Here is a 10,556-nt window from a genome sequence, read left to right as displayed (position 1 = left end):
AAATTTATATACTTTCCGTGTTCAAAAATTTATATGAAGAATAAGGCTGGATCAAAGTATCTCAAAAGCATATGCAAAATTGAACGTTGCCCTAGAGATATGGAATGGGGACAGCATTGTATCTAACAGAGTGGAGAGAAAGGAAGGAGGGGAGGCTGCCACTCCTGCTGCACTGGTAGGGATGACAGGTGCTGCTCTTCTCAGGAAGAACTGTTCCTTCTTGGTAGCCATTGCCCTCAAACCATTCCTTGCTGGCAGCGGCAGCAGCAAACGTGGCTTTCTCAGAAGCACAGAGCAGAGAGGTCCCTGCTTGTTTGCACTCCATGGCAGCCTGCTTCGCTTGGAGTCATTCTGGTGAAGCGTTACCGTGCTTTGTGACTGTTAAAGGCACTTCATGAACATTGCGAGAGAAAAAAAAAAATCCCACTCTTCAATTCAGAGTAGAAGTCAATATGCCCTACAGAAGTTTTTAGACGTTTTCCCATTTTCAGTCTCCTTAACAGGCAGAAGTTAAATGACTCTGACTCCTGATCAAAGGAGCATGGGGGGCAGGTTGCTGCAACGGTGATTATGTAGCACGGCCACACTTGCAGGACAACGGGACGAGGGACCACGGCTTTCCCTTCAGTTCCTCGACTTCGTGCCAGGCGCCAGCAGGAGGCCGGGGACAGCACTTGTCTGGTTTTTATCTGCAAACCACCCGTAATCACCTGTAACATCCGCGTAGCGTTCCGGGAGGAGCTGCCAGCCGCAGGCACGGCAGCCCTCAACTTTGCCTCAGTCCCCTGGGTGAGGAAGAAGAGGAGGAGGAGGAGGAGGAGGAGGAGGAGGAGGCGGCGAGGGCCGGGCGGGCGGCCCAGCGCGGGGTGCCGCAGGGCAGCCCGCTCTCGCCGCGCCTCGCCCGCCCGCCCTCCCTCAGGAGTGCGGCGGGGCTCGCCCTCCCACCGGCGGATCCCTCACGGAGAGGCAGCTTCGGCCCGCTCCCGCGGCGATGCGGCGGAGGTTGGACCGAGGGGCAGCGAGGCCTGACGGGCGGCGGGCTCTCCTCTCACACACACTGGGCCAACAGGGAACGGTGCCGGTGCCGGTGCCGGTGCCGGTGCCGGTGCCGCCGCCGCGTTCGCGCCTTCCCGCCCCTGCGCAATACGCACGCACGCACGCAGCGCCCCCTCCTCCTCTGCCCCCCCGCGCTCCCTCAGCCGCCGCCGAGCCTCCGAGTCACGTGCCCTCCTTGCCCTCCCCGGCAGCCAATGGGCGGGCCGCAGTGCCTTTATAAGGCGGCGCGCAGCGCGGCGGCCGCGAGGCGGCTGCGGTAGCGGTGAGGGGAGTGGTGGGTGCGCTTTTGCGTCTCGGGCCGCTCCGTCCCTCGAGCTGCTTCCCTGTTCCGCCCGGGGGCCCGGGCTGAGCCGTCCGGGAGGGGGCTAGGTCTGTACCCGTGCGGCTCGGGGTGGAGGGAGGCGAGGGTCGTGCAGGAGGGCGGGCGGCTGGCTGGGGAGGGGCGGCCATGTCGGGGCCCCACGGCGCCTGAGGGGGTAGCGGTCTCCGCGGCGGCGACGCCCAGCGCTGGCGGGCGGGCCCTGCCCGCGGCGAGCGGGAACGGAGCCTCGCCTCTGCCGGAAGGGAGAGCGGTCCGGCGGGGGGTCGGTGCTCGGCGGGGTGGCGGGTGTGGGCGCTGGTTGCCGAGCTCTCCGCGGGCTGCTCCGGGCGCGCCGCTGCGGGGCTGGCTGGCTCCCAATGCGGGCGGCGGCTCCGGGCGCCCGCAGGCGGACTGCCTGCGTGTGTGCGTGTCTCCTCTCTGTCGTCCCCCCCTCCGTGTCGGAGCTCTCAAGTCTTCTCTAACAAACTCTCTGCCTTGCTTCTCCCCCGCCCCCGGGCTTCTGCTTTGTGGATGTTGGCGGCTTCTTGTTGTGACAGGAGAATGTGTGTGTGTCCTGGGCCCAGGCGGATCGGTATGTATCTCGCACCGGTACTCTCTGGAGCGCCGGGCTCGGGGGTCGGATGGGACCCGGGGAAGGGACTGCCAGGCTGGGCTGCGTCCGAGGGCTGCGACCTGGCCGGAGGAAAGGATTAATGGTTCTGCTTGTGTTGAATGTTTCTTGTTCCTTCTCCCCTCCTCCCCGTCCTCTCCAGCAGGCCAATTCATTCGGGTCTGTCAAGTGTCTGAAAGGCACCTGGGGTAAGTGTTTTTACCTGAAGCCATGGGTGTCTTTGGCACAGTTAAGGCAGGTGTTTTGGGGGAACCTGTCAGTGCAGCATCAATGGGCCTTAATAGTACAGTTATAACAAGCCTTTATTAAAGGAAGGGCTAATATTTTTTCCTTTTTATCAGTGTAGTACTATAAAACCCATAAATTGACCATCTGACTAGTTATTGACCATCTGACTAGTTATTGGCCATATTCTATTTGTAGCCTGAAAAGTAGCATGTGTACCCTGTTCTGGGCTTGGAGAGGTATTTAATACTGGCTTGATTCTAATCTCTTGACAAATCTGGACTGGAAAGTTTCTACTTAGCTTCTTTTCCTTCTCTGCCATCTCTTGGTCAACCATAATGAACTTGGGATCTTAAACTAATTATTTAAGGGCTAGCTGGAGTGTTCGGTAATATTTGGGCATCCATGTTGTGGGGATAAATGGGAGAGACTTAGGATAATTTCACTTCAGGTTGGCAAACTTGGAATTTCTCTTTTACTTAATCAACTAGGACTTATTAAATCTGGTATGTGAAACACTGATATCTTAAGCTGACGTGGATCTACTGTACATGATACAGGCTGTGGAAAATGGGGCCAACTTCTTACTACTACTTCTTGGATTTCATGTAATATTTGATAAACTAATGATTAAAAATCAGCAAAATAGCCTCTGGTGGCACTGCAGAGCCACTATAACAGCAGTATGTTTGTATTTTTGCTTCATCATGGATCAACAACAAAACTGTCAGAACAGTTGTTGTGGCACTACGTATGGGTCAGCACTGAACACAAATGCTTAGCAGTCAGGAGAACCTGATTCAGTTGGAGTTGAGTGGGAGACCAGTACTGAATCTGAGGTGCTGCTGTAGACCAGGCACATCTGTAGAACCTTGAGATTCCCATTCTGTAAGCAAAATTTTTGCTTTTAATTTCATGTGAAGAAATATACATAACTGTTACCAAAATAGCTCCCTTATAATTAAAGGCAGTAAAGAGATTTTTAAAATCTGTATTTGGAGTTGGTTTACTTCTGTCATGCTGTATGCATGTGAAGCCTGGGATGGAGAAATAGACTTTCTGGGAAGCAAATGGCTAACAGGTTTAGTATGCATCTGGAAGTTCAAGCCAATACACTGCTGCTGAGTGTCTGTAGAGCTGGCTGTGGTCCACAGGGCTACAACCAGAGCTCTTCCTGGTAGCTGTACAACAGAAAACTGGCTAGTTCAGTCTTCATAGCTGTCAGTGAGAGACCTGAGAGAGGTGAATGGACAAGAATTTTTGTCAGTGTAAGTCAAGACTGACAGTCATTCATTCATGGGGAATGAAGATGTGATGCTAGGAAGCCAGTGGACTGGTAGAAACATGAATTCTACTTTGCTTTCAGCACTTTGTATTTTGTAATAGAGAAACAGGCTCCATTCCTGGTTACTTAAGGAGAACAAGCAAGCTTGGAGGGAAGAATGTGACTTGCTTCCTTCTGTTGCAACACAGAGAATGAGGTGAAGCTTCATATATTTCCAGACACATCTCAGCTAATCTAGGTGATCAGAATCCTGTGGCAGAATCTATGGAAAGCTTGCAGAACACAATTCCTCCTGTGTTGCCTGATCCTTTGGATTGAATATTGGGGGTTACTGCATATTTTAGGCTGTGTTTCATCTGAAATACTGTTATGCCTGCTTTGCTAAAAAAATTAATCAGTTTAGTAACTGAAGCACCTTGCACAACACAGCAGTACCCAGTTTTTCAGTAGAACAATTAAATCTGAGATACAGTGGTGCTGACAGTCTAGTGCTTATGACTGCAGTAAGCTTTGTATAAGATAATTTGTAATGGCCTTTTCTAGGAAGAAGCTTTTATGATGAAACTTGATCGTAAAAGATGGAGAGAGAGAAAATTGAATTCCCCTTAACTGTGTGCACTTCACACAAGGCCACAGTTCAAGTTTTTTTTCCCCACTATGGAAATGTTTTTCAAATACAACATTGTAAAAGACTTCCTGGTAATGAGGCATAGTGTGAATAAGGGTTTAAGAGGCACTCACACTAATCTTGTGATTTGGTATGTAAATGGGGACAAGGAAGAGTATGTTAGAATAACCTTTCTTCAGAGGAATGAAAAATAAGGAAAGTTTTTTAGATATGGCAAATAGTAGTAGAATACTTTTCTTGGATACTAAATAGGTTATCTTAACACTGAACTAGCTTGAGACTTGTGCAGGGCTCTGTTCTAGGCATGGAAGTAAACACAGCTTGCATGTAGTCTTTCAATTGACTAGCTTTTAAAGCCATTATAAACCTAAAATTTACTGGGGTAGATAGGAGAGATGCATCTACTTTCTACCTCTTGCATTTTTATATAAGCTAGAAAACTGCTGTGGCTATTTTGTATACATACACCACAGTGTCACACAAGTTTGAAGCTTTGCATGTGAAAGGGGGGAGAAGAAACAAAACCTGCTACTGGCTTGTGATTGTCTAAAGAATATCTGCTGTCTATGACCTACTGCTTGCTTTTATTGTCTAAACCATCTTAATCTTAAACCCAGTTGTACATCATCTCAAAGTTGTTTCTTGAATCTTACTGTTAGATGCTTTATTTCTTCAGCTTTATAGAAAGACAGTTTTCCTCCCTGTGTGCCACATCTGGCTCCGTCAGCTGGGAAACCAGCAGGAAAACAAATCTCCATAAAAGTCTTGTAGAAGGTGGCATTACTGTAGAGTGCTCCATGCTAACTGTTGTCTTAAGTTCTGTTCAAAGCTGCGTTGTCTGTCTGGATGATGTGGTCACTTCCTGCCTGCTATCTGAGCGGGTATAAGAGCTGAAATGTCTTAAGTATGGTATAAGCTTTTTTGTTACAGCCCAATGTAGTGTCTATAAACAAGAACCTCTTAATGCCTTTTCTCAAGACCTGTGAAGCTATGAACTCCATATAATAAGAAACTTTGTTAGGGGCTGTAAATGTTTTAACACAGAGTTCTGGGGAAAAAATGTTAGCTGTCCCCCTAAGCATAGTTGTTCTCTTGTCTTTCAGCAATTCCAGTCCGAAGCTCCAGGCTACCATTGTTGTCTGATGCCATGCCAGCGCCAGCTCATCTGTTTCCATTGATTCGTAACTGTGAGATTAGCAGAATATGCAGTACTGTGTGTTACTGCCACCATAAACATCTGTGTTGTTTATCATCTCATTTTGCTCACAGTCACTTCAGATATGCACCTCAGAAGAAATTTGCGGCACTTTGTAGGCCAAAGGAGAACTTTAATCACTTTATTCATGTGAGGGATTATGCTTCTACACCACAGAGATTTTACCTCACTCCTCCACAGGTCAACAGCATTCTGAAGGCAAACGAATACAGTTTCAAAGTCCCAGAATTTGATGGTAAAAATGTAAGTTCTGTCCTTGGCTTTGATAGCAACCAGTTGCCTGCTAATGCTCCGATAGAAGACCGAAGGAGTGCTGCCACTTGCTTACAGACAAGAGGAATGCTTCTGGGTGTGTTTGATGGCCATGCAGGTTGTGCTTGTGCTCAAGCTGTCAGTGAAAGACTGTTTTACTACATTGCTGTCTCTTTGTTACCTCATGAGACTTTACTTGAAATAGAAAATGCTGTGGAAAGTGGTCGAGCTCTGTTGCCCATTTTACAGTGGCACAAGCATCCCAACGATTATTTTAGCAAAGAAGCTTCCAAGCTTTACTTCAACAGTCTAAGAACTTACTGGCAGGAGCTCATTGATCTCAACAGTGGAGAGACTACTGATGTGAAAGAGGCTTTAATTAATGCTTTTAAGAGGCTTGATAATGATATTTCTTTGGAAGCTCAAGTAGGCGATCCGAATTCATTTCTCAACTACCTGGTACTGCGAGTAGCATTTTCTGGTGCAACTGCCTGTGTGGCCCATGTGGATGGTGTTAATTTGCACATTGCAAACACAGGTGATAGTAGGGCAATGCTTGGGGTTCAGGAAGAAGATGGATCTTGGTCTGCAGTTAATCTGTCCTATGACCACAATGCACAAAATGAACATGAAGTGGAACGTGTGAAAATGGAGCATCCAAAGTCTGAAGAGAAAAGTCTGGTGAAACAAGATCGTCTCTTAGGTCTCCTGATGCCTTTCAGAGCTTTTGGTGATGTAAAGTTTAAATGGAGTATTGAACTACAGAAGAGAGTAGTAGAATCAGGCCCAGATCAGCTGAATGACAATGAATATACAAAGTTTATTCCTCCAAACTATCACACTCCCCCATACCTCACAGCTGAGCCAGAAGTCATACATCACAAATTACGGCCGCAGGATAAGTTCCTGGTTTTGGCCACAGATGGGCTGTGGGAGACGATGCACAGGCAAGATGTGGCTAGAATTGTAGGGGAGTACCTCACTGGTGTTCACCATCAACAGCCAATAGCTGTTGGTGGCTATAAGGTAACTTTGGGACAGATGCATGGTCTTTTAACAGAAAGGAGAGCAAGAATTTCTTCAGTATTTGAAGATCAGAATGCAGCGACTCACCTGATACGTCATGCAGTGGGTAACAATGAGTTTGGCACTGTGGATCATGAGCGACTGTCCAAGATGCTTAGTCTTCCAGAAGAGCTGGCTCGAATGTATAGAGATGACATTACAATTATCGTGGTGCAGTTCAACTCACATGTTATAGGTGCATGTCAGAATGAGGAACTGTGAATTTAATGTAGTGAACTAGTTACCAAAGTTGTAACAATGGCCAGTATGAGCAGCAAATAAAAAATAACCACCCAACAATAAAACCCAAAAAACCCCTTGGCAAACAAATTGGTTGCTTGCTAGATTCAGCATATCTATTGTTCCTGCCTTCCCCCAGAGCTCTAAATACATGGGAAGTGCTATTGACCTAATACAAACTTGAAGAGGATGTCACAGCTTGGGAAAAGAGGTTTTTGTAACAACTTTGCACTATTGATTTCATGAATGCTGCTAGAACAATGGCTTGAGTTTGGCAGACATGGATGAGGGAGGGAAGGAGCATAAAGAATTAACTATTTAAGATCTGGCTGTTTGAGAAACAAAGCCTGTTTATAAATATCTGTAAATATCTGCACATTATCTTAAAAGATGAGTAACAAGGAGTATCGTTGAATCCTTACAGGGCTAATACTTGCAAAGTAGATATGGTTATTTGTGAATATATTGTCTACTGTTTCTCCCAAGCAGATGGTCACTTTAACCGAGTAAGTCTTCAGTGTAACAAAGTTGTCTCACTTTCATATAGACAATGTCATTCACTTAAGGATATTTGTCTAAGTGTTGACTTTCAATGCAGGTCTAAGCCATAATCAATACCTGAGATTCTGTTACAGCTTAATCATATCTTATGCACCGTGACTTCTAAACTTCTTGTGCATTAATAGTTTCTTGGCTGTGGAGCACAACTTGTAGGGCAATAATACATTACAACATGCAGTAAGATACCACATAACTTTGTGGAGGACTTCAGTTTGCAGTATGAAGAAACTTTCAGACTTTTCAAAAAGTCAGTGTTGGTCAAGACTGTGTTGGCTTTCCTAAAGGTCATGTCCTTCATGGACTCCAACCCTGTTCGGTGTTGCTTATCTGGTAAATAAATTTTCACCTGAAAAGATCAGGAAATCATTGCTAACCTCTTTGTGGCTTTGTAATTTGCACTCATTTTCACTTTGGCTGTTTCAAATGATCTCATATTGGATGTCTTGCACTTGAACTTGTAAGTCGGATTAAAAACTGCAAATTACAAAAAATTGAAATATGGCTTAAATAGTGTTTTAGTTGGGAAACTAACTGGCATGCATGTGTATGTTTAATGGCTTTTTCTGGCAACTTCTTTATTAGCAGCTCTGTATGTATTTCTGGACAGCTGGTGTATGCATGTCCTTACAGTCCAGAACGCTGTCACAGAGCAGTCTGATACAGGTCTTTCTGGCCCAAATGATTGAATTTGAACTTAAAAGATTGGCTATAACTTGTGTGCCTAAAGCTGTTGGGCTTGTAACTGTAAAAAGTAGGGACTGACAACTAATTTATTGGTCATCATTGCATCTATTTTAGGTATGTTGCATTGTATACTGATTTATTTTAACCTGCCCTTAGGTTAAAAACCTCAAATACTGGCTGAAATACCAGCCCTTGATGACTGAGAGAATGCATGTAACTTGATTCCTGTGTTCTAGAGAACAACGATAGGTCAGCTTATTTCACTTTACCAAGATGTTTCAGTTAAAATACCTCCCTAGCCTTCATCATAGCTAATTAAATCAACACTTTAAAAACCTAGCTTATTTTGGTTAATTGAATAATGTGGCATTTTCTACTAAATACAAATATTGCCAATTAATGCTACTGTTACATAGGGTACAGTTAGTTTGAGCAATGAACCTGTGCTATAGTAAGCATTGGCTCCTCAAACTCAGAAATGCTATGTGTACTTAGTGGCCTGCAGCTTTAATATGTCTGTTTCTTTACCCAACCTTAAATATCAGGATCAATGTTGCAGTAAGGTTAATGATATCGAAGTTCACATTCAAGATGTGCACAACCCTTCTTTATTTGAAGGGAAAAAGGGAACTCTTAAAATGCTTAGACAAGTACTGGCTGTTGACATTGCTTCTGTATGTTGTGTTTTGGTGATTGTGTCACTAGCTAGGTCAATAGACTTTATGTTCTATCATTCAAATGCAGTATGTATCTAAGCTGTTGCAGTATTTAACTTTCTTACTTTTTTTACTGTTAAAGCTCTATTACATGTATTGATGTATTTAACCTATGATTATTGATATGGATTTGGTACAAGTCATAGCTAGAAGAAATGAACATTGGTCCCATGGATACAACATTTATTGAGGAAAAGCTGCTTTTTGTAGTAAAGATGCACATGTATGGGGTCAGACAAAATAATATTTATGTATGGCTTGGAGAATTGCTCAGTATGTATGCAGTGAACAGAAGCAGCATAACTGCCTGCTGAACAGGTGATCTGAACAAACATCTTAACAGATTCCAATAAAATGATCAATTATGCAGAAATCCATGTGTATTGGACTGATACAGAATGTGATAGCTATTCTGCTAGGGCTGAAGCTTATGAATTACTTGTATTTCAAGAATGTGTTCTGTTGTCTAGTCCCTGTTATGAATAGACCAGATGGCCAAACAAAGCAAAGTATAAATGGAAACAGACTGAGAACTGGACTTCAGAGCTTTTAAATGCCACTGTGAGGCCTGAACCCCTGCATCAGGCATGCTGGTGCTGCCGCCCCCTGGCAGCAAAGCTCAGATCTTTGTCAGTCTTGCTCTGCATGTCTTGGTTCCCATCATCTCATGACTACCTTGGGGGGCAGTGCTGCAGATAAAGTGGTGTAATTTGAGATCATTAAGTTGTGGACTGTACCCTATATAGAGTAATACAATGTTTCATAAACAATCTAAAATACTTATGTGCAGATTAAAATGGCATAAGAATGAATTGATGATAAACTAAATAGAATCGGCTCTTCTGCCTTAGGCAGAGGACATGTTCTGTTTGCATTGTCTACCAAACTTCTTGCATTGCAGAAAGTAGGGCTAGTTTATATGTAAGGGGGATGCTGTGATTACTTTTCCAAATAAGGATTTCACAGCTGCAACTATATGGCTCAACCCAGAAGGATGGCTGAATCTTGACAGTCAACACAAGCCTTCAAGTTCACCTTTAAATCTTTAAAACTGTTATAGATGAATGTGTCAACAGAACTGTTTAACAGTAATACTAGGTAAGAGAGGAGTGGGAGATGGTCTTAGTCTTCCAACTTAAGGCTCTTAACTCTGTTCCCTTGTGTTCAAAATGGTATGCACATTATATTTGCTTTTGACAGTATTTTACAACTGCTGTTGTCATAACTTCTGTATTCTCCATTTGCCTTCTGTGTGCATGACTCAGTGAGTACAGAACTTAATTATTTTCCCTATCCACTCACTTCCTCATTGCAGGGCAGAGTTTTGCATATAGCAGACTTGTAAAACATGACATATACAGCAAGGAGCATAGTCTCATCACAAAATGTTTATAATTAGACTCTTAAATTCAGGTCCTTGTATTTAGAACAATTCTGGAGTGAGAGGATGCCTGGTAACTTTCTGATAAGTGCTCTGCAGAATGGCTACGCTGTCTTTTTCCTCAGTGGGGAGGCATATTTGTAATGACATTACCTGGCATAGGTGGATAATTCAGGTTTCTAGTTCTAACCATCTGTGGTATCCTAAGCTCCCTGATGCAGACAGTCCATCTGGTTTCACAACTAATAAATACATGCCATCTGATTTGCACCAGTGACCATTGTGAGCATATACTGCTGAACACTGCCATCAATG

General features: G+C 44.5%; 1 protein-coding gene across 2 annotated transcripts; it reads left to right on the top strand.

Annotated features, from left to right (window-relative positions):
* The first annotated feature begins 1,305 nt into the window (after positions 1-1,305).
* Positions 1,306-9,856, top strand: PDP1 (pyruvate dehydrogenase phosphatase catalytic subunit 1). 2 transcript variants are annotated; one of them, XM_072852205.1, is made up of 3 exons: positions 1,312-1,425; positions 1,915-1,949; positions 5,230-9,856. In XM_072852205.1, the coding sequence occupies exons 2-3, from the start codon at positions 1,919-1,921 to the stop codon at positions 6,879-6,881; spliced, it is 1,683 nt and encodes a 560-aa protein (XP_072708306.1). In that variant the 5' UTR covers positions 1,312-1,425; positions 1,915-1,918; the 3' UTR covers positions 6,882-9,856. The 2 variants fall into 2 exon arrangements, with proteins under 2 accessions (XP_072708307.1, XP_072708306.1); XM_072852206.1 differs by lacking the exon at positions 1,915-1,949 and having other exon boundaries at positions 1,306-1,425; positions 5,230-9,855.
* The last annotated feature ends 700 nt before the right edge of the window (positions 9,857-10,556 follow it).

This window comes from Ciconia boyciana, chromosome 2 (genome assembly GCF_034638445.1).
Source record: "Ciconia boyciana chromosome 2, ASM3463844v1, whole genome shotgun sequence".
Taxonomy (NCBI): Eukaryota; Metazoa; Chordata; class Aves; order Ciconiiformes; family Ciconiidae; genus Ciconia; species Ciconia boyciana.
This window is presented reverse-complemented; position numbering and strand designations above follow the sequence as displayed.

Bases quoted from the DNA above. Each gene is read 5' to 3' on its own strand.
- PDP1 (XM_072852205.1), top strand. From the start codon at position 1,919: ATGTGTGTGTGTCCTGGGCCCAGGCGGATCG. The intron at 1,950-5,229 runs GTATGTATCTCG...CTTGTCTTTCAG, and splicing joins TCCTGGGCCCAGGCGGATCG to CAATTCCAGTCCGAAGCTCC.